The sequence below is a fragment of the Cebus imitator genome, unplaced genomic scaffold, assembly GCF_001604975.1.
Source record: "Cebus imitator isolate Cc_AM_T3 unplaced genomic scaffold, Cebus_imitator-1.0 Scaffold86, whole genome shotgun sequence".
NCBI classification, from domain to species: Eukaryota; Metazoa; Chordata; class Mammalia; order Primates; family Cebidae; genus Cebus; species Cebus imitator.
This window is the reverse complement of record NW_016107401.1, coordinates 5,786,485-5,813,681: the sequence shown is the minus strand read 5'-3', so window position 1 is coordinate 5,813,681 and position 27,197 is coordinate 5,786,485. Positions and strand designations below refer to the sequence as shown.

At 41.3% G+C, this 27,197-nt stretch overlaps 1 protein-coding gene across 11 annotated transcripts in view; it reads right to left on the bottom strand.

Moving 5' to 3' along the window:
- TENM2 (teneurin transmembrane protein 2) overlaps nucleotides 1-27,197 on the bottom strand; it is a 1,289,478-nt gene that overhangs the window by 307,723 nt on the left and 954,558 nt on the right. For 10 of the 11 annotated variants that reach the window (XM_037740622.1, XM_037740620.1, XM_037740624.1 and 7 more), the window contains one exon: nucleotides 3,543-3,777. In XM_037740622.1, the coding sequence (XP_037596550.1) occupies nucleotides 3,543-3,777 (235 nt within the window). Of the gene's footprint in view, nucleotides 1-3,542; nucleotides 3,778-21,485; nucleotides 21,908-27,197 lie in introns of those variants that run through there. The other variant, XM_037740629.1, reaches the window with a different exon arrangement.

Here is a 27,197-nt window from a genome sequence, read left to right as displayed (position 1 = left end):
TTAGAAAACCCCATCATCTCAGCCTAAAATCTCCTTAAGGTGATAAGCAAAGTCTCAGCAAAGTCTCAGCATACAAAATCAATGTGCAAAAATCACAAAAAAGCATTCCTAGACACCAATAATAGACAAACAGAGAGTCAAATCATGAGTGAACTCCCATTTATAATTGCCACAAAGAGAATAAAATACCTAGGTATACAACTTACAAGGGTTGTGAAGGACCTTTTCAAGGAGAACTACAAAACGCTGCTCAAGGAAATAAGAGAGGACACAAACAAACAGAAAAACATTCCATGATCATGGATAGGAAGAATCAATATCATGAAAATGGCCATACTGCCCAAAGTAATTTATAAATTCAATGCTACCCCCATCAAGCTACCATTGACTTTCTTCACAGAATTAGAAAAAACAACTTTGACTTTCACATGGAACCAAAAAAGAGCTCATATAGCCAAGACAATTCTAAGCAAAAAGAACAAAGCTGGAGGTGTAATGCTATCTGACTTCACAGTATACTACAAGGCTACAGTAACCAAAACAGCATGGTACTGGTACCGAAACAGACACATAAACCAATGGAGTAGAACAGAGGCCTCAGCAATAATGCCACACATCTACAACAATCTGATCTTTGACAAACCTGACAATAAGAAGAAACAGGGAAAGGATTCCCTATTTAATAAATGGTATTGGGAAAACTGGCTAGCCATTTGCAGAAAACTGAAACTGGACCCCTTCCTTACACCTATTACAAAAATTAACTCAATATAGATTAAAGACTTAAACATAAAACCTAAAATCATAAAAAACCTAGAAGAAAACCTAGTCAATGCCATTCAGGACATAGGCATGGGCAAAGACTTCATGACTAAAATACCAAGAGCAATGGCAACAAAAGCCAAAATTGACAAATCGGATATAATTAAATGAAAGAGCTTCTGCACAGCAAAAGAAACTATCATCAGAGTGAACAGGCAACCTACAGAATGGGAGAAACATTTTGCAATCTATCTGTCTGAAAAAGGGCTACTATCCAGAATCTACAAGGAACTTAAATTTACAAGAAAAAAACAAGCAACCCCATCAAAAACTGGGTGAAGGATACGAACAGACACTTCTCAAAAGAAGACATGCAGCCAATAAACATGAAAAAAAGCTCATCACCCTTGGTCACTAGAGAAATGCAAATCAAAACCACAACGAGATACCATCGCATGCCAGTTAGAATGGTGATCATTAAAAAATCAGGAAACAACAGATGCTGGAGAGGATATGGAGAAATAGGAATGCTTTTACACTGTTAGTGGGAGTGTAAATTAGTTCAACCATTGTGGAAGACAGTGTGGCGATTCCTCAAGGATCTAGAACCAGAAATACCGTTTGACCTAGCAGTCCCATTACTGGGTATTTACCCAAAGGATTATAAATCACTCTATTATAAAGACACATGCGCGTGTATGTTTATTGCAGCATGCTTCACATAGCAAAGACTTGGAACCAACCCAAATTCCCATCAATGATAGACTGGACAAAAAATGTGGCATATATACACCATGGAATACTATGCAGCCATAAAAAGATGAGTTCATGTATTTTCCAGGGAAATGGATGAAGCTGGAAACCATCATTCTCAGCAAACTAACACAGGAACAGAAAACCAAACACCTCATGTTCTCACTCATAAGTGGGAGCTGAACAGTGAGAACACATGAACACAGGAAGGGGAACATCACACACTGGGGTCTGTCGAGGGGTGAGGGACAGGGGAAGGACAGCATTAGGAGAAATAACTAATGTAGATGATGGGTTGATGAGTGCAGCAAACCACCATGGCACGCGTATAGCTACGTAACAACGCTGCACATTCTGCACATGTATCCCAGAACTTAAAGTATAATAAACTAAAAAAAAAGCATAATATCCAATACGTAGTTTTTCATTCCTTGATTTGAGTGTTTTTAGTATTTGAACCAAGCACACATGCCAAAACTGCACCTAACAAAATCATAATTATATTATTAATATCATTAAATACCCAAGCCATGTTGAAATCATCCCAATTGTCTCAATGGCATATTTTTCCTGCTAGTTTGGATCAAGAGTCAAACAGATGTGGTTGTTATAACCCATTTACTCTGTTATGTAACCATTCTTTGTGTGAGAGCCTGTGTGTGTGTGTGTGTGCGTGTGCGTGTGTGCATGTGCACACACACGCATGCTATTTTTTTTGTGGGTGAAATATAAAAATGCAGCACTCTCTGTATTTTGCTTAGTGCTTCATTTTGTGCCATTTTATTTATTTCTGTACCAATTCTTTTAAGCTAATGTTGAGATCAAGAATATTTATTAGCTTAGGCTTACTCTTTTAGTTTCTTTTAATAAAGCAAAAATTCTTCAAAAAAAATCCCCTATAATTGTCAGAAAACAAAGTTAAAAGTTTGGAGTGATTATGGTGACAAAGCTGTATAACATATTAATTTTCCCGATCTTATAAAAAACAAAACAATTATAAATAAGAAACAACTCCAAATGCTATGACTTTCAAAATTGCTTCAGGCCGTGTGCACAGAATTCACCGGCCGTTATCAGAAAAATTACAGATTATTTCTGTCTTTCCTCAGACCTAAGTTATTAAAGTTTAAAATCTATTTGGGAACTTTCTGAAGGGTCAATGTGAATAAGCCATCCTCTCTGCTCAGTTTCCATGGTTCTTCCAGATAAGGAAACAATAGCATTTGGAACACACAAACCAAGAAAGTGCCTGGGGAAAGAGCAGCAAGGCTACTTCACAGTCTGGCCAACTCACACACAGCCTTCACTGTCAGTGTCATCCCCACCCTCCATACCCTGAGCGACAGGTCTCCTCTCAGGTCATTAAGGTGTATATGGTTTTGAGATCTGAATCGAAGGTGAAAAAAGGTAAAACAAAACAAAGCCAGACCTGGAGATCATTTTCAAACTCTTCCCTCCCCACATAAGTGCTGCTCCTTTTTTCTTGTTTGTTTTTATACATTATTGTGTGCCCCACAGGCATCAAGCTGTTAGTGTGTACAGGAGGGATTAACGTGAGGCTGCATGTTGGCTGAAATATAAATTTAAATTATACTTCTGTCAGTTTGGAATCAGGGATTGTTTCTCAAGGTCTCCCCAAACACTTAATTTCAAATGAGTCTTCATTTATTACTTCAAGAAAGGCCAAATGCATAATTTATCAGCAGCTTTCAGTCAATATACCCTTATAAGCATGTTTCCCATGAGCCTTCGAGTAAAAATATGTTATGCTAATTCTATTAGTTGGGTACACAAGAGCTATCTAAGAAAGTAAACAGGCTTTAAAAGGAGACACATGTGAACAAAGAAATACCTGTCAACCTACTGTCCAGGGTCAAATTACCAAGGGAACGAGGAGGTGGTAAACTTGTCTCATGATTCATGCCCAGAGTGTGTCTCTGGAACTGAGAGACACCCGGTGGCTCTGTGTGGTGGCTCAGGGGGAAGGCGACACTGAGTGTGACTGTGAGCTGGCGATGGGGACTTACCGGGTCTCCAGCGGCACGTTGCTGTTTAGCACCCAGCTGTCCTGAAGCTGAACGGACTCTGGCGTGGTGGCCAGGTCGTTGGGCGCAGGCGCCGGGGCGTGGATCTGACTCCGGCGATTGGTCAGTGAGTTCCGGTTGAGGGAGTTGGCGGACGAGTGGTGATGAGACAGCGTGTGGTTGTGAGGGGGTGGGAGAGGGGGCCTCAGAGTCGACTGGCTGTGGTGGTTTGGAGGACCTGAAAAGCGAAACAAGGAGAAACGACTGTCAGCATCTGCAGATTCCAGGCTCAGGCACTCTGCAAACCTCCGGAGGAGAGTTGGAAACCAGACTCTCCAAGCTGACAATGGCTGAAAGCCGCAAGCTAGAGAGACAGATGAGACGGCGGCAGGCCTCCCAGAGTTACTTACAAGTCAATAATGGGCTTTGATTTGCGTTTGTCCACGCGCATCAAATGAAGAATAAGGAGAAATCTGGCTTAGCAAAAGCAGGTGGATAGGGGCTGACCAGAGACTTATTTGAAACATGTTAATACTTCAGTTAAAGTAACATGACATTCAAGGCGGATCACTGTCCTAACGAGTCCCTGTTCCCTCTCAGGTAAACTTGTGGACTGCACACATTCTTTTCAGAAATTTTGTCTTTTGAAGATATTAAGAATATGTACACTCTAAGTCAGGGGATAGAACCTTTAAATACCTGTAGGGGCCAGGCAGGAGGGTGGAGTGGGCCAGCTGTGGATGGTGTTGAGGTGGAGAGACTAGGGGAGCAGCCCTGACTCGGCACCAGGTCAATTGGGCCACGTGGGACTGGGGAGGGCTCAAAGCAGCTGTGTCTTCTAGTTTTTCTAGAAAAGCTGGCAATCTGGACTTGTAGATAAAATTTCCTGGTTTTTAAAAATGTGGACAACTTAAAATAAAAGATATATATGTATGTGTGTGCACACACATATTTGTGTATATATGTGTGTACATATGTATAATATATACATACACATGTGTCTATATGTATATATGTGTAATATAGATACACACACACACACACACACACACACACACTTTAAAAGGAGAGTCAACAAAACACACCTGTGAGCCCGTTCAGCTCAGCAGGTTGCCACCTTCCCTCCTCTGAGAGATGAACCCTGAGGACTCAGTCTCTGGAGAAGGTCATGGCAGATGTTTGCAAGCCACGACCCTGACTCCAAATTGCATCCTGCGTTTTTTCAAATAACAAAATCCTCTATCCTTGCAGGAAAAACAAAAGAGAGCTCCCCCTTGCAAAACATCCCCTTGTAGATATCGCTGTCTCTGTGAACTCCACACAAGGTTTTCCTAGCAACCGATTCTTAATCTACAAAATGAAATATTTTAAGCATAATGAAAATGAAAGTAGTTCGCTATGTGATGAAGCCTATAATTTCATTTTAATGGATGCTGAAACGTGACTTTTAATTTGTGTCCTTTGAGAAAGTTTGTTTTTTGAAGCTTCCAGTCAGGGCTGGCAGCTCACCAGGTGACTGCTGAGCCTTGTCATTTTTGGCCCCTGCCAACTTTAAAAATCCTCAGCCCCTGCTGTCCTGGCTTTAAGAAGTTGGCTCAAGTCATTTAAACAAGCAATTTGACACAAATTTCAACTACTTGTCTCCTTATGTGGCCAGGCTACATCTCCAAAAGGTGTAATCTACATTCTGGGGTTCCTGTGCAGGCTGCAGAAACGTTCCGAGGAAAAGACAACATGTCAAGAAGATACTAGGTTTGGAGAGCATCCTGACCAACACACTCAGGATGGAAAAATATGGAGGAAACTGGTTCCTTGAAGTTTGCATCTCTAGGCTGAAATTACTTGGACGATTTCTTTTTTCTTTTTGATGTTTAGGAAAGGACAGTGACAATGAAAACCCAGTGGGAAGTACCACTGTACAGTTGTATAGATTTTAAATCGTGTCCTCCAAATGAACCTGTAATTCCTATTTTACATTATGCATCAGTGACATTTTAAATATATCTTTGGGGGAGTTTCATAGCTGTAGCAGGCTATTATATTTTCTGGCATTGTTGTCTGCCTAGTAATGTATTATTACATAGTTATTTAGCATTTGTCTGTCTCATATTAGTGGAAAGAGGTGGGAAATGGGGGTGAAATGATGTCATAATGATCCTTCGGGGATGCTATCCAAGCCCCCCGCACACAGCTAATGAATTTTCTTTCCCCTTCTCTCAACTCCCATCCAAGTAGTGTCATTATTCCCCATTAGTTAGGTAATTATGAGACCTGCCTCAGGAAGATGGGGCAGGCCGGTGCACAAGTGAGAACCTGCCCTCCCCAGCCCCAAGTCCTAACTTTTCATCTCTCTCTGTCCTGGCCCCCCACCCTCCCCTCTCCAGACCACACACTCTTCTAAAGTACAAAGAGGCCGTGTGAAGGATTTAATCCCCTAAATGAGATACTAGACCCTCCTGCTTTCTGTCTGTTCACTCTGAGCTAAGTTCTTCTTGTCTACTCCAGCTTGTGTGGTCCTTGTGTGGTCCATCTGTGTTATTGTTGGGAAGAATTCCTGTGGTTGCTTGTGTTCTGACAATATCCAGGGGTGGTCCCCATCAGGAAAAGAAGCACTGACCTGGGTGCTATGTGATATGCTCCAAATAAAATGAATTGGGAATTTTCCAGTTAACTAGAAGAGAGGTCAAGTTCTCTCTTCCTTTATCCTAAAGAGAAGGCCTAGAGCTTTCTGGGGGAAATGGAGAAGGAAGAGTAAGGGAAGATGGACGAATACTTAATTCTCCATTCACTCAGCCCTCCTATAAAGCAACATGATGTTTCATTGCAAATAAATCAAATTGTTGACAGCAACAAAAACAAAAATGATCCAGCATCCTCAGTATTGGAAGACATTCTCCTCCAAACTGTTGCTCATTTTCACCACCACATTAATTATATTTGCTCATTTATCTATCTATCCTACAGACATATTTTCCAGCGAGGTGCAGGAGACAGAAGGAAAAGACAATTACAGTACTGAGTGGTAAATGTTTCCACTGGGATATATACAGAGGGATGTGGGGACATCTAGGAGAGGCATTTAGCTAGAGGTTAGGAGATAAAATCTATAGAACTGGGTTCAAGGATTGAGTCTGCCACTTTCTAGCTGTGTGAACCTAGGCGTGCCTCCTCATTTCTTTCATTTTCAGCTTACTTATCTGCCAAATGGTGAAAACAGCAGTAACTACCCGCTAAGGTTGCTGTGAAAGTTAGAGAGGAAGGATGAATGTAAAGTGCTAAGCATGCTGCCTGATGGCTGGCAAGTCCGCGAAAACCATGTGCAGAGAACAGTGACGGGTTCTTTCAGGGATGAAAGGATGGATAAGACAGAACTGCAGCTCTCAGGGAGACCAGATTTGAGCAGGAAAATTAAACCCAAATTTCATCTATCAAGGGCAGACGTCATAGACTGACAACCCTCAAGCTGAATATTATCAAAAATTCAGAGTTGGGATTTTGCAGAGCATTTCCAGATTTCTGACTTCTCCTGAAAACAAAACCAAACCCAAAATATGGAGTCTGTATCCTCTCAAAACAACTGGATACAGCTGAATGCTGTGAGGGGTGGGGTGGTTTATCTGATTTACCATCAACCCTAGCGATCCCTGTTCTCTTAATCTAGCTGGCTGTATGTGTTTATGTTACTGATGCTTAACAGTATGTTTTTGACTCCTAGCTTCACTTGGGTGCCCTGGTATTCAGCGTAAGTAACGTACCACTAGTATGAAGCACCTCTGCTACAACGATTGATCGCAAGCACCTTTTTGCATCGATCACTTTTCACTACAGTCATCCAACACGCTTGCTGGGTGAGAAGGTTTTCTATTTCAAAAACGCAAACAATGGCTGATAATGTGCGTTCCTGCTTTCCCAAAGCCAAAATACATGAAAAGCCCTTCTGCAAAGCAACTGATGTCTTCAACCTCCTATGAAACGGAGATGAATCACTCAGCTTGATGAAGGAACCCTAACGTCCACTCTGAGTTCCACACATTTGTTGGGTTCAATTAATGTGCATATTATTAAGAGCTCTTCTATTACATAAATATGCAATCATGTAATAATAATGCAATTTAAACATTAAAAACTATGTAACGTAAATCCTTATACAGTATGAACCTCGTCAGTATGCTATTAGTAGGAAAAAGGCAACTGTCATTAAAATATTGGTGCTGATCTGATATTGTACCTGATTTACCTTCAGTCCAGAACCTGGAATTTATTTTTAGGTACTGTATGGCTTTTAGTCCTAGGAAGAAGGAACTGTTTTATTGGCTCTTTACTAAAAACTAGGGAAGGTATAGGTAAGGCTCCTGAAAAAGGTAAGTGAATTTATAGAGAAAGTGTTTCCTGTATATTTAAAAATCAAGGGCTTGAATGAGCGCTACTGTTTGTCCTGCTGAAGAATGGTCTGTGCTTTTAGATTTTCTGCGGGACAATTGTTGCCAGTTGATTTTGAGAGGGATGCCAGTCACAGGGTCTGTCCTTCATAAATGCCTACTGGTTGGCAGTGAAACTTGAGCAAAACGAAGCAGTGATTCTTTGTTGAGTAACGATACCAATTCCAATAAAGTCAGACGTGGGAAGTGGAAAACCTTGGCATATCAGCTTTTGTGTTGACTCCATTAGAGTTGCTCATACAGCATGGGGAAAAAATCAATGCCCACGTTTTAAACATATAAAGGAAGAAGTTCAGGGGCTTTAAGGATGAAATTGCTAATCATTGACTATTGCTGCACTCTGCCTAAACAGCTGGAGGACATGTTTAGGTTGGGTCTACTCTTGCCAAGTGTTGACAAATAGATGGGTGGGAAAGCAGGGACAAATTAAACCGCCTTGTCTTGCGCCATAGTCTTCACCAGTTTTTCCTGGCGATTAGAAATGATGGTAAAATATGTGAAAGAAAAAAATAAAAGTAGGGGCCTGCCTAGCTGCTAATAAATCACTCATTCCTGGGAATGGCATGCCAATGGTTGGTCTTTAAAATTTTCAACTCTCTCAGACCCCAAGATGATAAATTAACAACAAACTCTTTGCCTTCTCCTGAACTACCTCTTAGGGGGCGAGTTTCATCTTGATAGCAATTTAAAGATTCTCAAAGAGGGGATGGTGTTGGCAGAGACGTGGGAATCTCTGGTTGATGATAACTGGCACCAGGACACCCTGTTCAAATTTGACCTTGAATTGGCCACAGGGAATTGGGGCTGAGGACTTTCAAGAATAACAATGTCTGCTTAGATCTAAGGAGGACAGAGTCTATTGCACAAATTCAGGCTGGTGGTTGGCTTTGAACCCCTGCTTGGCCACTGACCAGATGTGTGACCACTAGAAAGTGACATAATTTTCTTTCTAAGCCTGTTTGTTCACTTGCAAAATAGGTATAGTAATTTTACTTCTCATACATGATTGTTAGGAGAATTGAATGGAAATATATTTTTTAAGGAGCCTAGCACAATTCTTGGTACACAGCAAGCTATTGATACATATTATTATGATGATTATTATTTGGTACAATTAATCGTTCTGAAAATAGTAATGGCAGCTATAGCAACTATGACTCTGAGGAAAACGATGAGTACCTCCTAGGGCACTGTGGACCCCACTTCTCCCAGTTCTTTGAAATGGCAGCTCTTGGAGGGGGATATTCAATGAACATGTGGCTGCAAAATCATCAAGATTTTGCAGACCCCTCCACCTTCAAATTCAGCCTGCAGGAGGGCAGAGTGACAAAGTGACATGGCCAGGAGCTATTAACAGACAGTCCCAAGAGTGTCTAAGAGCCCACAAAAATGAAACTTGGGTTTCGGAACTACTCCATTTCCATAAACAAAACAACTGATGTTGATGATAACAAAATGATAATGTTGACCATGGCTGCCATGAGTTAAGTTCTCCGTGTGTGTAGGGTACTGTGCTAAGTGTTGTACAAAAATCATTTCAATATATTCCCACTTACTCCTAGGGGACAGGTCACTTATCATGCTCATTTCACAGATCCAGTAAGTGAAGTTTAGAGAGGTTAAGTAATGCATAAAATGTCACATAGCTTAGCAAATGGTAGAGCTGGTTCTTGATCCCAGTGTCTCTTCCCCTCCCAGCTATATGCAAATGAACCCAAAGGCAGAACACAGGCACACAGGGAGAAAACAGATGCCCTGCCCTGCCTGATATATGCCGAGCAAATACAGAAGAAAACAGACTTGACTCATTTCCTTGCACATTTGCTTAAATGGCAGAATCCAATCTTGTGAGAAACTGGAGGGAATCGCCCACCTCCAAGCTCTGCACCATCTCACGGATGCTGCCTGAATTAGGAGAAATAGGCCAGAACAGCCAAGCTGCAGTGCAATCTCTTTTATATGCCTTCCCAAAGGCCCTCCCCAAGCTTCCTTCACTATGCTGCATCCCAGGCTCCCCTAACCAGAGTTGGTGAGGAGTGAGCAGCAATTAGGCCTGTCAGGGGCAAGAACCAAGGGCACGCTTGTCCTATCCTGCTCTGACCAGAGGCATTTTGCCAAGAGGCCAGGGAAGGGGGGAATAGTTCCAAATCCAGTCCCTCCCACATTCGAAAAGATTTCCTTATTTGTCTCTAAGTACTGGGCACATTGGACGTTGAGCTTGCTTCCTTCTTCTGTCTTAACACCTACAGAATGACTTCTCTCTTAAAGAATGGACTTGCATGTTTTGTTACTGACACACGTATGGTATTGCTGGCTTCACAGGGCAGGTGACCTATCTGCAGTCTTTCTTGGATCTGGCCACTACTGTCGCAAGCTGCAGCTGCAGCCTTTCCACATTTCAAAGTGGTGGAGAAACAAGAAGGGGGATGAAGCAGTGAGTCAAGTTCTAGCCTCTTCCTCATTCCTCCATCCCCTGGCTGGTCCAGCTCTAGCCTGTGCCTCTGGCCTGGGTTGCAAGGTCCTGTATCAGGGGGCTGTCCTTGAAGGAAGCACCCCACTGAGCCTCAACAGAGGGCAGAGAAAGAAATGGCTGTGCTTGCCTGTAAGGAATGATTTATAGCTCTCTTTCCTACACAAAATATATGACCTTAGAGAAAAACATTCCGAATGCATTTGCAATGATGCACAGATCAACATTGCGTAGCGGAACACGGGAATTACAGTCACAAGGAGCAATCATTTGCAGGTTCAGAATCCAAAGTTTTCCTCAGCTCTGCCTACGTTCATAAAGGACTAGGGTCTGTAGGAACATCTTAGATCACCTAAGCACAACAGCTCCCATTTAATAAGCACCAGCTGTATGATAAGCACTCAACATATTTTATCTTATTTAAAACTTACGATAACCTTTAAAGTAGATATTGCTCTCCACTTTAAAGATAAGGAGACTGAGGTGCAGGGAGGTTAAGTAATTAAATTCTCTCTCCTTAAGTTGTGTATTTAACTGTAACGTATCTGTGACCCTCTGGGTGCTTGCTTTGCACCCTGCTTACCTTTTTTTTTTTTTTTTTTTTTTTTTGAGACAGAGTTTTACGCTTTTGTAGGCTGGAGTGCGGAGCAGTGGCGTGATCTCGGCTCATTGCAACCTCCACCTCCCTGGTTCAAGCAATTGCCCTGCCTCAGCATCCCTAATAGCTGGGATTACAGGCACACGCCACCACGCCCAACTAATTTTTTTGTATTTTTAGTAGAGATGGGGTTTCACCATGTTGGCCAGACTGGTATTGAACTCCTGACCTCAGGCAATCCACTGCCCCTTGGCCCTCCAAAGTGCTGGTATTACAGGCATGAACCACCACGCCCGACTGCTTACATTTCTTTTGTAACGCTCAGCAACTGGTTTTATATTATTTTTGGACTCTCCTGTGCTCTCCACTAGATCATGAGCTCCTCCATTAAAAAGAGTCTGTCTCACTTGTCTGTATATCCCAGCATAAGGCTGCAGTACCTGGTATAAAATTGGTGATGAATGAACAAAAGAATGAATGGACAAATCATGTCCCTGGGGGATTATGTTTAGCGTCTCAGAGGACAGGGATCAGAGTAGACTTCTGCCTCTATCCCTTGAGCGTTCTAGTTGATTGCTGGAATCAGTGATGCCCTCCCACTTAATTCCCTCATTCTTGTTACCTTCAGGATTCCTTTTATAGGGAGATGGCTAGACATTGAGAAAAGGTGACTTCAAACTCCTCTGTCTTGGATTGTTTTTTGGTTGTTTTCCCTGGCATTTGCTGCCTGACCACCTCTTCTGCTTTTTTAAAATAAATTAAAAAAAAAAAAAGCTGAGATATCATACAATTCAGCTTTAAAAGTATACATTTCAGTGTTTCTTCAGTATATTCACCAAGATACACAATGATTACCACTATCTAATTTTAGAACATTTTCATCACCCTGAAAGGATACACCATGCCCATCAGCAGTCACTGACCAGTCCCTTCCTCCCTCCCATATCCTCTGGTAAATGTTAATCTACTTTCTGTTCCTATGGATCTGCCAATCCTGGACATTTCATGGAAATGGCGATTCCCTCTGTTTATTATAACCACGACATGTGTCTGTTGCAGAGCTCCATCGGAGCCAGTCAAAGTTCACTCTCACAGGGGGCACACTGCCTAGCACTTAAAAAGATCTTCCCCTGGCAGCCTGAAGCAGGTCCCCCGCAGGCCTTTTTGTGGCTGATATCCTGCTGCTGTTGATATTTTTCAGATGGAGATTGTTAGGTGACGGCATTTGAGGGCCAGCTGCACATGCGAGTGTCTGAAGGAGAGCCTGGAATTTGTTCTAGCGGTTCAGGCATGGCGGTAATCACCTAGCCAGGCACAGGCAGGGACTTTTGTGGGGAGGGGACAGGAGAAAGGATAAGGGGACCCTTGAACTGGGTGCCAATTCAGCAGCTGCCCTTGGGTTAAGAGCTTAATAGCTATTGTGAATTTGGGACCATCTCGCCTCAGTAGGGCATGTTCTCACACATGAAGGGTCAGAAAGGGATTTTAATCATAGGTGCCACATTATTTGACCATTGCCCCTATACTCATTCTTTGCTTTCTTAAATCATCAGGAAAGTATTACTTGAGATCAATGTCAACTCCATTAGCTACTTTCCAAGTGACAAAGAAAAAAAAAAAAACACTTGAAATACTTGAGAAGAACCCTTCTAAAGAGATTTTATTACACAGTTACATCTGAGCAGTGCCTATCTGAGAATTTCAATAAATCTACATTACCCTAGGTATTTTGGCATCCTCTGGGAGAGGAAAGCCTATCAGTAGAAAGTAATGATTTTGGGTTTTTCAATTGCCCTAAGGATCTTGACAATACTATTAAGACCCATGCACTCCCTGTCGAGAAGTTTAGGAGTGAAATTATTAATATGCCCAGACGTTATGTTGATTGTTGTGCTGTAGCAGAAAATACTCTTTCTGTTATGTGAACAGCATTATCACTTTCCCAGGCAGAGAATTGCATCAAAAATTTAAACCCTTCTCATTCCAGCTCATCACATAGCTTTCCAAGGTGTTATTGTAAAATAGGCTGGGCAAAATTTGGATATTTCCCTACCCATGAAAGATAATACATTTTTCAAAGACCAGGCTATTTTTTCAAAAAAGCCAGACCTCACAGTGGAATTCTCTTCCACCAAGACGCCACTCTTTAAGTCTTTAACTAGATTTTCCTTGGGGTGTATTTCATTTTTTTTCCTCTTTGAGATGTTTAGAGTGCTTTCTCCCAAACACAGAAAGAGGATCAAAACAAAGATAAAATATGATTTTGATTTGAGATGGAGCCTCTGATGATCAGAATAATGGAAACAAACTCTGATCCACACCATTCATTATTACCAAGAGTGGCCGAAGCACACCAGTTAAATGGCAAGGATGGGATAAAGGTTCCTGGAGCATTTTCATTTCAAAGCTCAGCAGAATTATTTACTATCTGGGTGACCTTTTCCCAAAATCTCTCCTGGTACATGCCTTATAGGGCAAGGGAACAAAAGTTTCTCCATACTATATAAACAGAAGTCAGCTGAATGTCAGACCTTGAACTGCATCTGGTGTCATATCAAGTGACAGCTGATGTCATGGGATGTAAAGACATATCACTGGAGATATTTTCAGAACCCTCCTTTTGCCTTTAGAACGCACACACGTACACACACATGCACATGCCCACACAAGTAATTACCCAAGATAATCAAATATCTGAAGAAGCATCCACTGCCCAAGATTACACAGCTCAAGTACTGGCAGAGAGAGCGCTCTTTGGATTTTGCTCATAATTGTTTATTTCAAAGTTGCTTTGGAGTTGTCTTTACCTCCCAATTAAAGTAAATCAGACCTCTCACGATCCTTCTCAAGATCAAGATCCTTCTCATGATGTTGCATGGATGATAAGTAGAAGTATCCTGCTACTGAGCAGTCTAAGAGGAAAACCCCCCACCTTCACCTTGAAGATCCACAGGATGCCAGTAACTTTTAGACAAAAACTGGGATTACCAGGAGGCCAGTGTGCTCTCAGCCCTCAGTTTTGCAGGGGGAGAAAGAGGCATTGCCATTAGGATCACTGGTTCCCACTGTGCTCCACTGGAAAAAAGGTTTCTTTCTATCAAGGGATCAGGATGCCATTTCCAGGGCTTTTCAGTCTTGAAGACATTGATTTCTCTAGTTTTGCCTGGGGGATTTCTGAAGTTAGACAAACAGAGTTTTGAGGTACTTAGCCTCTGTATCCTCATCTGTAAAAGGTGGTTAATAACAGCTCCTAGTTGGTAAGAGAGTTAAATGAGATAGTATGTTTAAAGTGCTCAGAAAGTGCATTGCAAATAGGAGAACTTCAGGACATGTCAGCATTTATTTTTGCCTGAATAGGCTAATTGTTTTATATATATATATATATATATATATATATATATATATATATATATATTTAGATGGGAGTGTCACTCTGTCCCTTAGGCTGGAGGGCAGTGGTGCAATCTCGGCTCACTGCAATCTCTGCCTCCCGGGTTCAAGCAATTCTCCTACCTTAGCCTCCTGAGTAGCTGGGACTACAGGTGTGTGCCACCGCATCTGGCTAATTTTTGTATTTTTAGTAGAGATGGGGTTTCCCCATTTTGGCCAGGCTGGTCTTGAGCTCCTGGCCTCAGGTGATCCTTTTGCCTTTATCTCCCAAAGTGCTGGGATTACAGGCATAAGCCATTGTGCTGGCCTATTTTTTGAGGTGATGGAGACAGGGGTGACATAGACCCTGTGATTTAGATTTTTTGTGTGTGTTGTTTTTAGGAGACAGGGTCTTGCTCTGTCACTTGGGCTGGAATGCAGTGGTATAATCATGGCTCCCTATAACCTCAAATTCCAGGGCTCAAGCAATCTTCCTGACTAAGCCTTCTAAGTAGCTGGGGCTACAGGCTTGGGCACACACCACCATTCCTGACTAATTTTTATTTTTATTTTTGGTAGAGATGGAATTTTGCTGTTTCCCAGGCTGGACTTGAACTCCTGACCCCAAGCAATCCTCCCACCTTGGCCTCTCAAAGTGCTGGGATTATAGGTTTGAGCCACTACACCCAGCCAAGATTATTATTTCAATGACTTGAAAAGCTTTCTGTTGCCAGAAACTTTTAAGGTAAACAGCACCATTAACAATCAGGGGTCCTTTTTCCTACTAATAAGTTAGAGTAACTCCAGGCTCTACAGAATACCAAAATAATCAGTGCGCTTATTTTTCACATTTGCACTTTAAATACACTGAAATAAAACCATCCAATGGTGGACAATGTGAAGTGCCTTCTAACAGCTTTTTTCCTTTGATAAATTCTCTTATTCTTTTATTAATTAGCACAAGGAAGACCTGTGTTACCTTGAGCTCTGGTAGTCCTGGTAAGCATCAGCCCCCATTTTGCATGAAAAACTCTATAATAAAATCAAGCTTTTCAAGTTTCTTTGGCTCATTTATGAGCCATGCAGGTTGCTCTATCACTGCAATCCACTGTTGAACAATTCACTGACGTCCTGACTTGTTCATCACATTTAGTTGGTTTAAATCATGAATTAGCAATTTGTTTCTCAGGGCTTCTTGGGTTACTGAAACATCCTAGTATTTATCATCTCAAATGGGATCATTCTTAATCCCATAATGTAGAGAAGGAGTCATCTCTCACGTGAAATAATCAGATTTGGCGGAGAAAATAATTTCCATTTCTAACACTGCCTATCTGACACTTTAATAGTGTAGTCTGGAAAGGCTTCTCGATAAGATGATATTTGATCAGAGACTTGAAGGAAATAGGGAGAGAGCCATTCCAGTGTCTGGGGGAACAATGTTTCAGGCAGAGGGAAAAGCAAGAACGAAGGCATTTTAAATCCGGGACTTGTGTAGTGTGTAGGAATTGCTCAGAATATCGGCCTAGGTTTGTCTCTTTCCTGCAGATTTAAGCCTAGTTCTTGAAGAAAATATTGCAAGAAATAAGAAAGGCCCTGATGTGGATCCTCACCGGCCTTTGCTTGATTTGGAACCTGCCAAGCAGGCTTCTGTTTGAGGCTCTCTGCATTTGCTGTACCCTTCGCCTGGAGATACAGATAATTGAGTAGCTCACTCCTTCCATGTCTGCAGGTCTCAGCTCAAATGTCATCTTTTAAGACCTGCCTCCCAAGACAGCGTCAGTCATTTTATCCCCCTTCGATTGCTTTCTTTTTCTCTAAAGCACATATTGGTATCCAGTTTTTAAAAACTCATTTGTCTTTCTGCACCAGAAAGTAAGTACCTTGAAGGCGAAGATGCTATTTTATTCTCTGTTGAATCCCTGGCTCATAGAACACTTGGTAGACACAATCGATGGTTGTTGAATGAATGACTGAATTAGTTAATTAATTATATATTGACAAATACATCAAGAACAAAGAAATTGGAGGAATATTCCAAATTCCATCAGAAATTAAAGGATGTCCAAGTACACCACGCTATCATTTGAGACAAATCTCAAAAGCTTGAACTTGATCAAAGTGCAAGAAGAAAAATTATCATGGGCTTCCTTGTCAAAACTCAATTCTGTCTCATGCAAACCGTAGCAATTTTTTTCTCTTCCTACAGCAATCCAAACATGACAACAAATGTCTTACAAGCAGAAATCCCCGTGGAACTAATGGGAACAGAGGCCTCCCACACACCCCAAGTGGGAATAGACACATTTCACTTCCAAACTCAGACTAACAGGATCTCCTGTGGCTCTTTCTGACACCTGTAAACGTTCACTTTTCATCACAACTCCATTGTATTAAAGAATCTTTGCTAAAGGCCTCTAACTCAACCGGGCGGGGTGAATCCTGATTCATCTGCGTAGTTGGTGATACAGAAAGGAATTCAGTGTGGCACAGAAAAAGGATGACATTGCTAAGAGTGTGCAAATCAAAAGCAAGATACATGGAATTCTGCTTCTTTTAGGAAAACTTTTTGGATTGGATCAGATGAAATCCAATGGCTTCCTCAACATTATGCTGATGAGTATGATGCTTTATGGTTGCTCCGTTCTAGGGCTGACACTGGAGCTGACATCAACACATTATATATTGAAAGACTTTATTAGGTAATTTTTAACCCGCCGAATCTTTATAAACGTCTCTGGTTTATACATGGTGAAACAGAGCGTGGGTAGAGTTTCCATTCAACATATTTTTTTGTTGTATAGCAGGGGTCCCCAACCCCTGGGACACAGACCAGTACAGGAACCGGGCAGCAAAGTAGGAGGTGAGCAGAGGGTGAACAAGCATTACCACCTGTGCTCTGCCTCCTGTCAGATCAGCGGCAGCATTAGATTCTCATAGGAGTGCGAACCTTATTGTGGCCTGCGCACATGAGACTTCCAGGTTGGGTGCTTCTTATGAGAATCTAACTAATGCCTGATGATCTGAAGTGGAACAGTTTCATCTGAAACCATCCCCCTCTTCCACGGAAAATTTGAAACTGGTCCCTGGTGCCAAGAAGGTTGGGGACTGCTGTTGTATAGAGCCTAGAAGCCATATGCAGGGAGTTACTTGAGAAAGTCTTTTATATTCTCTGAGAGAAATCCAAAGAAGTGACAGTTTTCTCCACAAGATTCCTTTTGCCTTCTGTCCAATTAAATTCCTTACACAAGAACAGTGACACATTAGCTAAGCTCACTTATGGCAAACAATTCTTAATCGTGGATTTGTTCGTTCATTCCTTTATTCATTTCTTTATTTGTTCACATGTTCCTTCATTCAGCAATTAAGGATTGGACATCTACCCTGTGTCAGAAGGCTTTTGGAGGGACAGAATTTCTGGCCTTGAGGAAGGTAAAGAAAGAAACGTGTCCTGTGCTGACCTTTTGGGTAAGCCACAAAGACTCCACCTTAACTCTTTGTTTTCCTTGTGGTTTTTAACCACCGAAAATACTTTACTTTTCCATGTATGTTTTTGTTCATGTTTCAGCTCATGTATAAAATTCTGTAGAGGCCATTATGACACACTGCTTTGAAAGTGTTTCACAGATGCATACTCTTACACTATATATCAACACCTTTCCCCTCTCCTCACCCCAGCCTTATCTCCCAAGGCTGAGTCACTGTTCTGTTGGGTCTACATATACGCACAACCTAATGTACAGGTTTTTTGCTTGCATACCATTTAAAGGATGTGTTATGGTACACAGAGCAATTCACAAGAATGTTAATTATTATCTGTGGAGAGAAACTGTAACATTTTGATTCATTTGTGTTTTCAACTGAATGTGGTATTTATCAACTGTCTTTTGTGTTTAATTCTAGATAATAGAGCAGGCAAATTGGAGTCTTCAATCAAGCACACGGAATACATGTGCTGTATTGCCTTCTTTGTAAGGTTCACAGTCAGAATTCCTTCCCTGGGTTCTGAGTTGCTGAGTGGAGTCTATGACAGAGAGCAGTGGAGACATGTGACTTTCAGGGTACTCTCTGCATGCACGAAATGGCACAAGATGTCTAGATTTATGAAGGGAACACGGACGTGGAGGATAAGAAGAAATGTTACCTCCTGAGTTTCTTCCAATCATCCAGTCCTCATTTCTCTGTATGTCTTTGAACACTCTTGAGTGCCATAATGCCAATTCCATGGATGAAACGAATACTCGTCACTCAGCATATTTCTAACGAAAACACATGCAGTGTGGCCCAAGGGAGAAATCGCAAACAGAACTGAGAAAGCAGGCAAGCAAACTTGGCGGGGTTTTTTTTGTTTGTTTGTTTTTGTGTGTTTGTTTGTTTTAAGAGTTAACAGAAAATGTAAGGACTGTTTCATTAGGGAATTAAAAAAATAATAATGACTTCTAGAATTAACCAGAAGCAGCTCATGACAAAATACAATATCATGCTAGAAACACATGTTTTACTTTTCATGAAAACTAGCCACATTGCCATGATGGGAACTCTCACACATTGCTGGTGGGGACGCTAAATGAGACAACCACTCGGGAAAGCAGTCTGCCAGTTTCCCATGATGTTACACTTACCATACGCCCTAATAACCCCAAGTCTAGGTGTTTGCCCTAGAGAGATGCAAACTTAATGTTCAACCCAAAAGCTGCACATGAAAATTTGTAGTGGCTTTTTTTCTAATCACTAAAAACTGAGGACAACCAGATGTCCTACAACAGGTGAATGAATAAACGAAGTATAGGAATTCATATAGTACTAAGTACAATTTGTGGAGTACTATGCAGCAAAGGCAGGAATGACTCGAGTTAGTAATAGCTGAGAGAGTAGATTTTAAATGTTCTTAACCACAAAAAACTGAAAAGTATGTGAGGTAAGGAATATGTTAATTAGCTTGATTTAGCCATTCCAAAATGTACATATATCAAAACATATATACCATAAATATTACAATTTTTATTTGTCTATTAAAGAAATTAATTAACTAAATAAAGGAATGGACTATTGATACAATCACTTGGATACATTGCAAAGGTACTACGCTGAATGAAATAAATTGGTTTCAAAAGGTATAATTTCATGTATATGACATCCTCAAAAGGACAAAACTATAGTTACAAGGACAGATTAGTGACTAGCAGGGATTGAGATGGGGCTGGGGTATGGGAAATTTTTGAGGTGAAAGGGTTTTTTTGGGTTCCTGCAGTTGTGACAGTTCCAGAAATCTATGCTTGTGTTCAGAGCTACAGAACTGTACACAGTGAAGCCAATTTTACTGTATGTTAATTTAAAAAATATAATACAAAAATAAAATTAAACATCACACCCAATGCTAGGAATAGGGCAGAAGTGCTTCGATCCATGAGGGAAAAGCCTTGCTTAATGGCAGAAACCGTTTCAGGCAGAGACATCGAGGCTACTCTAACCAACCGGAGCAAACCAGCCTGAAAACTTGGCAAATCTGTTTCCAAACTCTTTGTTTGGAAACAAATGTCTTTTTAAAAAAGGCACACTGGGAAACACAAAAACAGAATCAACCTCTGAGTAAAAGTCCTATTGACATATCGTGAATCGCTTTTGTATTTAAATTCATTTCAATATTGTTTGCTAAAGCTCATGTGATCTATTGCAAGCTGTTTAAGAAACTATGCTGTGTAAAAAGGAGAAAGAATGGTTTTACTGCACAAAACTGTCGGCTTCTCTACTGACACTCAGCACAATCCATAACCTTGTTGAAACATTAACAGGACTGCATTACTCATCACAATAAGATTATTAGTTGATGGAAAACAAATTACAGAGCTTCTCAACCTGCTATACTTCCTGACGGCATACAAGGTGATTTTTCATGAATGGAAATTGCTACCCAGGAAGAGAAACTTGGTTGTCTTAGGAAATTTGCAACAGTTGAAGACCCCTTCTGGGAACAAAAAGTACAAAATGGTAAAAGAAAGAAAAAGTTTAAAAATCATTTAGAGAGAAGCATAGGGTTCTCATAGCCCGGTAACATATTGGGTAGAGATACAGAACGTGGGCTGGGGAAATGAAAAAAATCATACCTGTTTTGTTTAATGCGATGGCACAGCTCTGCATGTTGCCATGGATTTATTGGAAAAACACCTTTAGGAATGGAGGGGATGCCAAATACAGTGCTGGCAATTTATGGAGACATCTAAAATGACTTGGTCTGTTCCAGTCCCTGTGTCATGAATGCCAGCAACTAGCAGGGGCTTTCTCATCTTTTAGTTATCAGATCCTTCTGGAGTACCTTTCCTGGATCGCTTTCTTCCCCTGCAGGTGGAATCAACTTCTTCACCACCTCCAGCAATCATATAGAGATGCTATTTTCCCACCCACCACTCTCATTCATTGCTGTCCTTATTCTTTTGCACAAGGGACTGAGCCCCAAGTCCAAGGTCTGTTACATGACTGAAGGGGAATTGCAATAACGGTTCATTAGATCACAGTTTCCAATAGCAACAGCTTAACCTGGGGAAACAGGTGTGGTGTAATTAGCATAGCTGTCTGTACAGCTTTGGCACCTGTAACCCACATCAGTCCTGTCCATCAGATCCCAGGGGGTTCCTAAATGATGGGGCTGGAAAGTTGCAGAAAGGAGAGGGATGTACAGAAAAATGGCACTGCCTGGGCTCACAACAGGGACTTTGGCTTACAAGAGCTTGTCCCAGGAAGCAGGCTAGGACAACGTGTGAGAAGTGTGAGAATCCTAATGAGTGCCATCGGCACTGACATAGTTCACGACACTCCATTGCACTAACGGCTCTTTTCACTCCTCTGTTTCTCTCTCAGTTGGTAGAGCAGTACCTTGTCTTATTGCCATCTTATTGCCAGCTTCCCGGGGAACACTGTTGCCCTGGCTCTGTCCATGTCCCCTGAGGTGCTCTTACCTTTCCCACTTGCACTCATGAGGGCACAACTAAAATGCCACCTACTGTTTTGTTTCCCACCCCTTTTCTTTGCTTCCAGTCTCACAGAAAGTCAATAAAAGCCATCATTCTGCCTACCTGGACGACTGAAGGGCAGTGCAGCCTGCACACCCGTCCTGCCGAACGCGTACTAAGCTAAGCCTCCTCCGCTGCACTGGTCCTGCTAGCTGCCCGTGATGCTGAGCACACACATGCCAGGCCCTGGAAGTCTGCCCTGAATGGGCTGGAGCCGAGTTTCCTTGTGGGAGGACGGGAAGGTTCGAGCAATGTGGGCATGCCCTGAGTCAGACAGGCGGGTGCTATCTTTGTCTTCTCTCCCAGGGATCACGCTGCCAGTCTGGTTAATACCCAAAGGCTCGCGACACGTCTCATTGCTCCAGCCAAACTCCCTCAATCCCAATTTCTTCCTCTGAAGCAGCTTTCTTTGTGTTACATCAGTGGCTAGGCTTGACATCGGTACTTGTTTTCCAGGGGGAAACGGACCCTTTCAAGTACTTGCTTTTAAAGGTGACGACAAATGTGGATGTCTACACTCCTACCAGGTCACATTTTGGTCATAAAATGAGGTATGATCTGACGCCAAAACAATTTTAAAGAAATGTTAGGAGAGGAAATTGGAATCTTTCCCTTTCTAGGAGGAGGGATGTCTGGTTTTCTGAGTTAAATGCCTTTGTTCCACCCTGCTATGACGCTGCTTTTTCTGATAGTTTGGGGATAAAACAATTAATGTGATATGGTGCTGGAAATTCAAAACATTTGAAAGTTTATAATAGGATCTGATGTAATATTATGTGGGCAGGTTTTACTCTTCTACAAAACAGCCTTTTTCAACCTAACCAAAGGAAGTCATCCAGGGTAATATGCGTTCTAGGAGGATCAGTCCCAGTTTAACCTGATTTCTAAAACTGGTTTGACAATTCCAGATCAAGTACCACCTCCTATAAGGTACAGTCCTAGGTATCTTCGCCATACTTATATTTATACCTCTCTGCCATCTCCTTTAGCACACTGTGGGTGTCAAATTCATTTCCACACTTATTCATTAACAACATTGATGATGATGATAATAACAATCACTAACTTTTTGTTAGCACTTTTACTACCTGCCAGCTTTTGTGTTAAGAACTTTACATAGATAATTGTATTTAATCATCGCAGTGACTATATTGGGGTGGAAAGAGATACCCATTATATAGATCAGGAGACTGAGGATTAGAGAGGTTAAATACCTCACCTCAGGTAGGAAGTGAGTGAGAACCAGCCCAGGCCATCCCACCCCTGGCTCCTCACTCTAATTGGTCCTAGATCATGAATGCACCTTTTTTTTCCCCACAATTTACTCATAAATGAGTTAGTCTAAATGCGTGAACTTCCCAGACAAACCCAAACTCACTGTCTGCAAGTGCTTGATATTTTTATTTTAACCATGCTGTGTGGATATAATAATTCAAACTTGGAAGCTAAATTTGGCTGCATTTTTAAAGAGAGCATAATGAGCATAATTCAACATTTAATTGATGACTGAAAACCTATTAAGACCAAACATCTTACACTATGCAGTCATATAGCTGTGTATTTCCTTTTAATTTATTTTGTCTCCATCCTTGAGGTCATGCTGTCCATCTTTGGGCTGTTTCTGAGTCTGCTGCTCACAGCATCACACACCCCTTACCATTTGTGCTGTTCATCTCTGAAATTCTTGTATTCAAAAAAAAATTAAATTTTTAAAAGTCATGTGTGAACAAAGAACAAATAACTAGCTGGAGACCTAGCAAAGTGTAGAGCAAGTACCTTCTAAAAGCCATTGTGAGAACTCACAGGGCAGTTTTTGAGACTTATTTCTTTACTCGGGGTTATCGTCCAGAAAGCCAAAGCTCTCCAGGGCCCGTCAAGAGCACTGACCGTGTTCTGAATTGTTACTCCGTTGGTTTCTGCACATGACCTTGTTTTCCCAGGTGAAATATAAAATTAGAAGGTGGAGATCACCTTATCTTTGAAAAATAAAACCTTGCCAGTGCGTAGGCTGGGACTGCAAAGATACAAACCCTCTTTCCAGGAGTCTAGAGTTTGGCTCTTTTCAATACAACGTGTAGGCTGCTATGGTTGGTAAAGAAGGCAGGAGACACTTAATTTGGTTTTGGTGTTGGCAAACGATGACCATGGACCACATTCAGCTCCTGAGCTAAGAATGTTTTATACATTTTTGAAGGATGGTGAAAATGAAGAATATGTGATAGAGACCGTGTGCAGCTCACAAAGTGAAGCCTAAAATATTTTCTATCTGGATCTTTACAGAAAAAAAAAATTGCTGACTCTTGGCCGAGTGGATGAGGGAAGGCTTCCTGGAGGAAGAGGTATATGCACTGTCTCATTATTAATTCAAGAGGGTCTCCGTCAGTCTTACATACATATGTATGTATGTTTATTATACATATAAAATGTATATATATATAAATGTATATATGTATGTTTGAATGAATGAATGATGAAACAAACAGGCATAATCGGTAGGGTCAATTAGTGTTGACCATGGACGGTGATTCGACTCTACCAATTATGCCTGTTTATTTCCTTGTTCATTCATTCAAACATACATATACATATAATAAACATACATACACATGTGTGTAAGATGGAAGGTGACCCCGATAAATTAATAATGAGACAGATACCATGAGCAAATACAGACTGTAAATCAGCACATTCACTTTAGCTCACTGAAGACCCAATTGAGGGGAAAAGCCACAGAAGGAGGAAACAATCACATTTCCTTTCGCAGGCTCCATGTTACATCCACTCACCATCAGTCTGTACAGGACTGAGACCTTCACGATGGAATTACAGCAAGAGGCATGCTGCTGAGCAGCCACTAAATGACTCCTCATAGAAGTTAATACTCTATCCCCCTCCTCCACCTGCAGTCAGACTCCCAACTTAAACTGTTCACCGAGGCTGCTCAATATGGACCTCGGTGAAATCAGCAAACATATCTTTTTTCTTCTCTGGTGTTTTATATCTCGCCTACTATTTGGGCTTTATTGAAACAGAAATGTCACACTGCTATCTTCAGAACACTCATAGAGTTCGAGCTAAGAACACTGCAGCTAGTGCCCTACACAAGAAAGTGAGGGATGCAGATTTCATCTCTGAAACGGCAGAAGTAGACACAGTTTCAAAACAGCTATTAATCCGCGATAAGGGAAAGGCATCAGGGCTCAAGATCTTCCTTCCAACTCCCATCAAAACCAAAGTTAAATAATCCAGCTATTTCTGAAGCAATTAGCAGTATATATTATTTCCCAACACTCATGAACGAAATCATTTTGAAAACCAGTGCTCTTGACACGTTCCGCTATAAAATCAATTACTTTTAAAAGCAAGAAGCTCATTCTCCACCCGGGGAACATATGATACACCACCTGCCTGCTCCAAGAGATGCTTCTTGTTTTTTCTTTTTAATGGGTTTATGGGGCTGGGGTATTCTCCCTTCTGGTATTATCTGCACATTTCAGCAATAAAGAATTTCCAAACATACCCCAATATTCTATGACTCTTATACGGCCTGATTTACAGGCATTTTGAGTCCACACCATCAGGAGACTTTTTATCTTTTGTTATGAATTAGGCTTTCCCAACCCGATATGATCTTAATTATCAGAAGTGCATTCTCACCCAAGTTCAATCTCTGACATCATAATAAAGTACAGTAGCTCCATTTCTGATGAGAAAAAGCTGATTCAGGGAGATACTGTATATATCTGTTTGCATAGCAGGAATCAGGCCTGAATTTATTTTTCTAGAGATTTTTCGTGGATAACATTTTCATTTTCATCAAAGGCAGGCAATTTAAAAGTTCCTCTTGCTGTTGACAATGTCTACAGTAGGGAACTTGGGATGATTACAAATGGCAATGCTTCTCAAAGGACAAAGGGTGCTATCTTATTTCCAGAGCTTATAGCATAAGGCATGGTCAGAATGGTGCTGCATTAGTTTGCGACATTCTGCTTTTTTGCAAGAATCAAAGGCAAATAACCCCTCTTGGCGGCAGTGACAAAGTTGTAAGCCTTATACAACTGTGTGGTGTGCACACATTGCTTAATAAGCGTTTGAAAGTGGCCATTTTCTATCAGAGGAAAAACAGTAACTCTTCTGGGGCTAGTTTAAATGTCAGTTAATGTATTTCCAGTTTAATTCAATCAATGGCACCTTGAAAAGAAATTATGCTTTGTTTTAAAAAAAAAATCTCTCTTCTCTACAAATGATTCACTCACTATCAGAAATTGGCTAAAGATTATAAACATTCTACCAGTCGGGGCAATTGCAGTGAGACTTTGTCTCTACAAAAATAAAAAATGAAATGAAAAATAAGCTGGCATAGTGGCATGCACCTGTAGTCCCAGCTATGCAGGAGGTTGAGGTGGGGGTATTGCTTGAGCCCTGGAGGTCAAGGCTGCAGTGAGCTATGATCAAGCCATTGCACTTCAGCCTGGGCAACAGAGTAAGACCCTGTCTCTAATAAATAAATAAATTCTAAGAAAAGAGCTAATTTAAATTAAGCCATAAGTCAATTGTCAACAGACATTAAAAATGCCTTTTATAAAACGATTCTTCATATAGTATCACTAACTTATTTGTTCCTACAGCAAATTGAAACATTTATGTCTAAGCATCCCTAAGCACCTTGATTAAAAAAATAAGTGTTAAGAAATCTGTATTTGTGAGGATGTGTCTCAGGCCATGTCACGACTACCATTCAAATTACCTCTGAAAAAGCCCCCTCTATCTGAGATAGGCCAAACTCAATTGATCTTTTTACATCTCTGGACTGCTCTGGAAGAAAGTAAAAACCGCGATTTCCCTGGAGTGCAGTAAAGAGATCTGAGCATGCCTCTTCTTTAAGCAATAACCATTAATATGGGTTCCGCTTGTACCAGACATCTGTAATGCTTTGGGCTGTATTTTCTGGCAAGATAACAGTGTTGTCTTGAGAATTGGTGCATGAAGAGGACAGAAGGCAGAGAGGCAGAGCCGAGCTGCTCACTTGTGCTCCTATCTGAGGGACAACAACTCTTATCTTGCATGAAAACATAGCCTTGAGCCAGAAAGAAAAATTTCATAATTCTTCCCCTACCAATTTTGTCAGTCTCTATTTTTGCTTGTGGCTCATGGCTGACCTTGATTAGAATCCACTCTCCTATGTAGCAATTCAAGGGAATCTGAAATAAGATCACTGAGGAACATCTCTTAGACTCCTTCAGTTCCAGATGCCAGCTTCTTTGACAAGCCATTCTATGGAGATTCTTTCCAGAAAATGACCCAGAAATAATACTCCATAAATTCAGTAGCTACTTATGAAGCATCTATTGTATGCCTGAGTGTGATGCTAAGAACATGGTAATATCTAAAATATGGTCCTCATCCTTGAGGAGTTGGTTCTCTAGTAGGAGAGACAGATGACTTCAACAGAACGTGATAAACGGAAAGAAAGGGGAATGTGCAGAGTATTACGGAACTATCTTCTTCTGATGGTAACATAATAGACACTCATATGCTTTTGCATAAACTCAGAATTTTCTAGACTAGGGCAATTTCATTGGCAAGCAAGATAGGCTGTAACATCCTCTAAGAGGCATTTCTCAAATGCTCTTTAAACAGTCTAGGAATGATCCTGATCTTCCTCCCTCCTTCTCTCTCTTCCCCTCCTCTCCTCTCCCCTCCCTTCTGGTATTATCTCCCTCCCTCTATTCTTCCCTCCCTTCCTTCCTCCCTCCCTCCCTCCCTCCCTCCTTT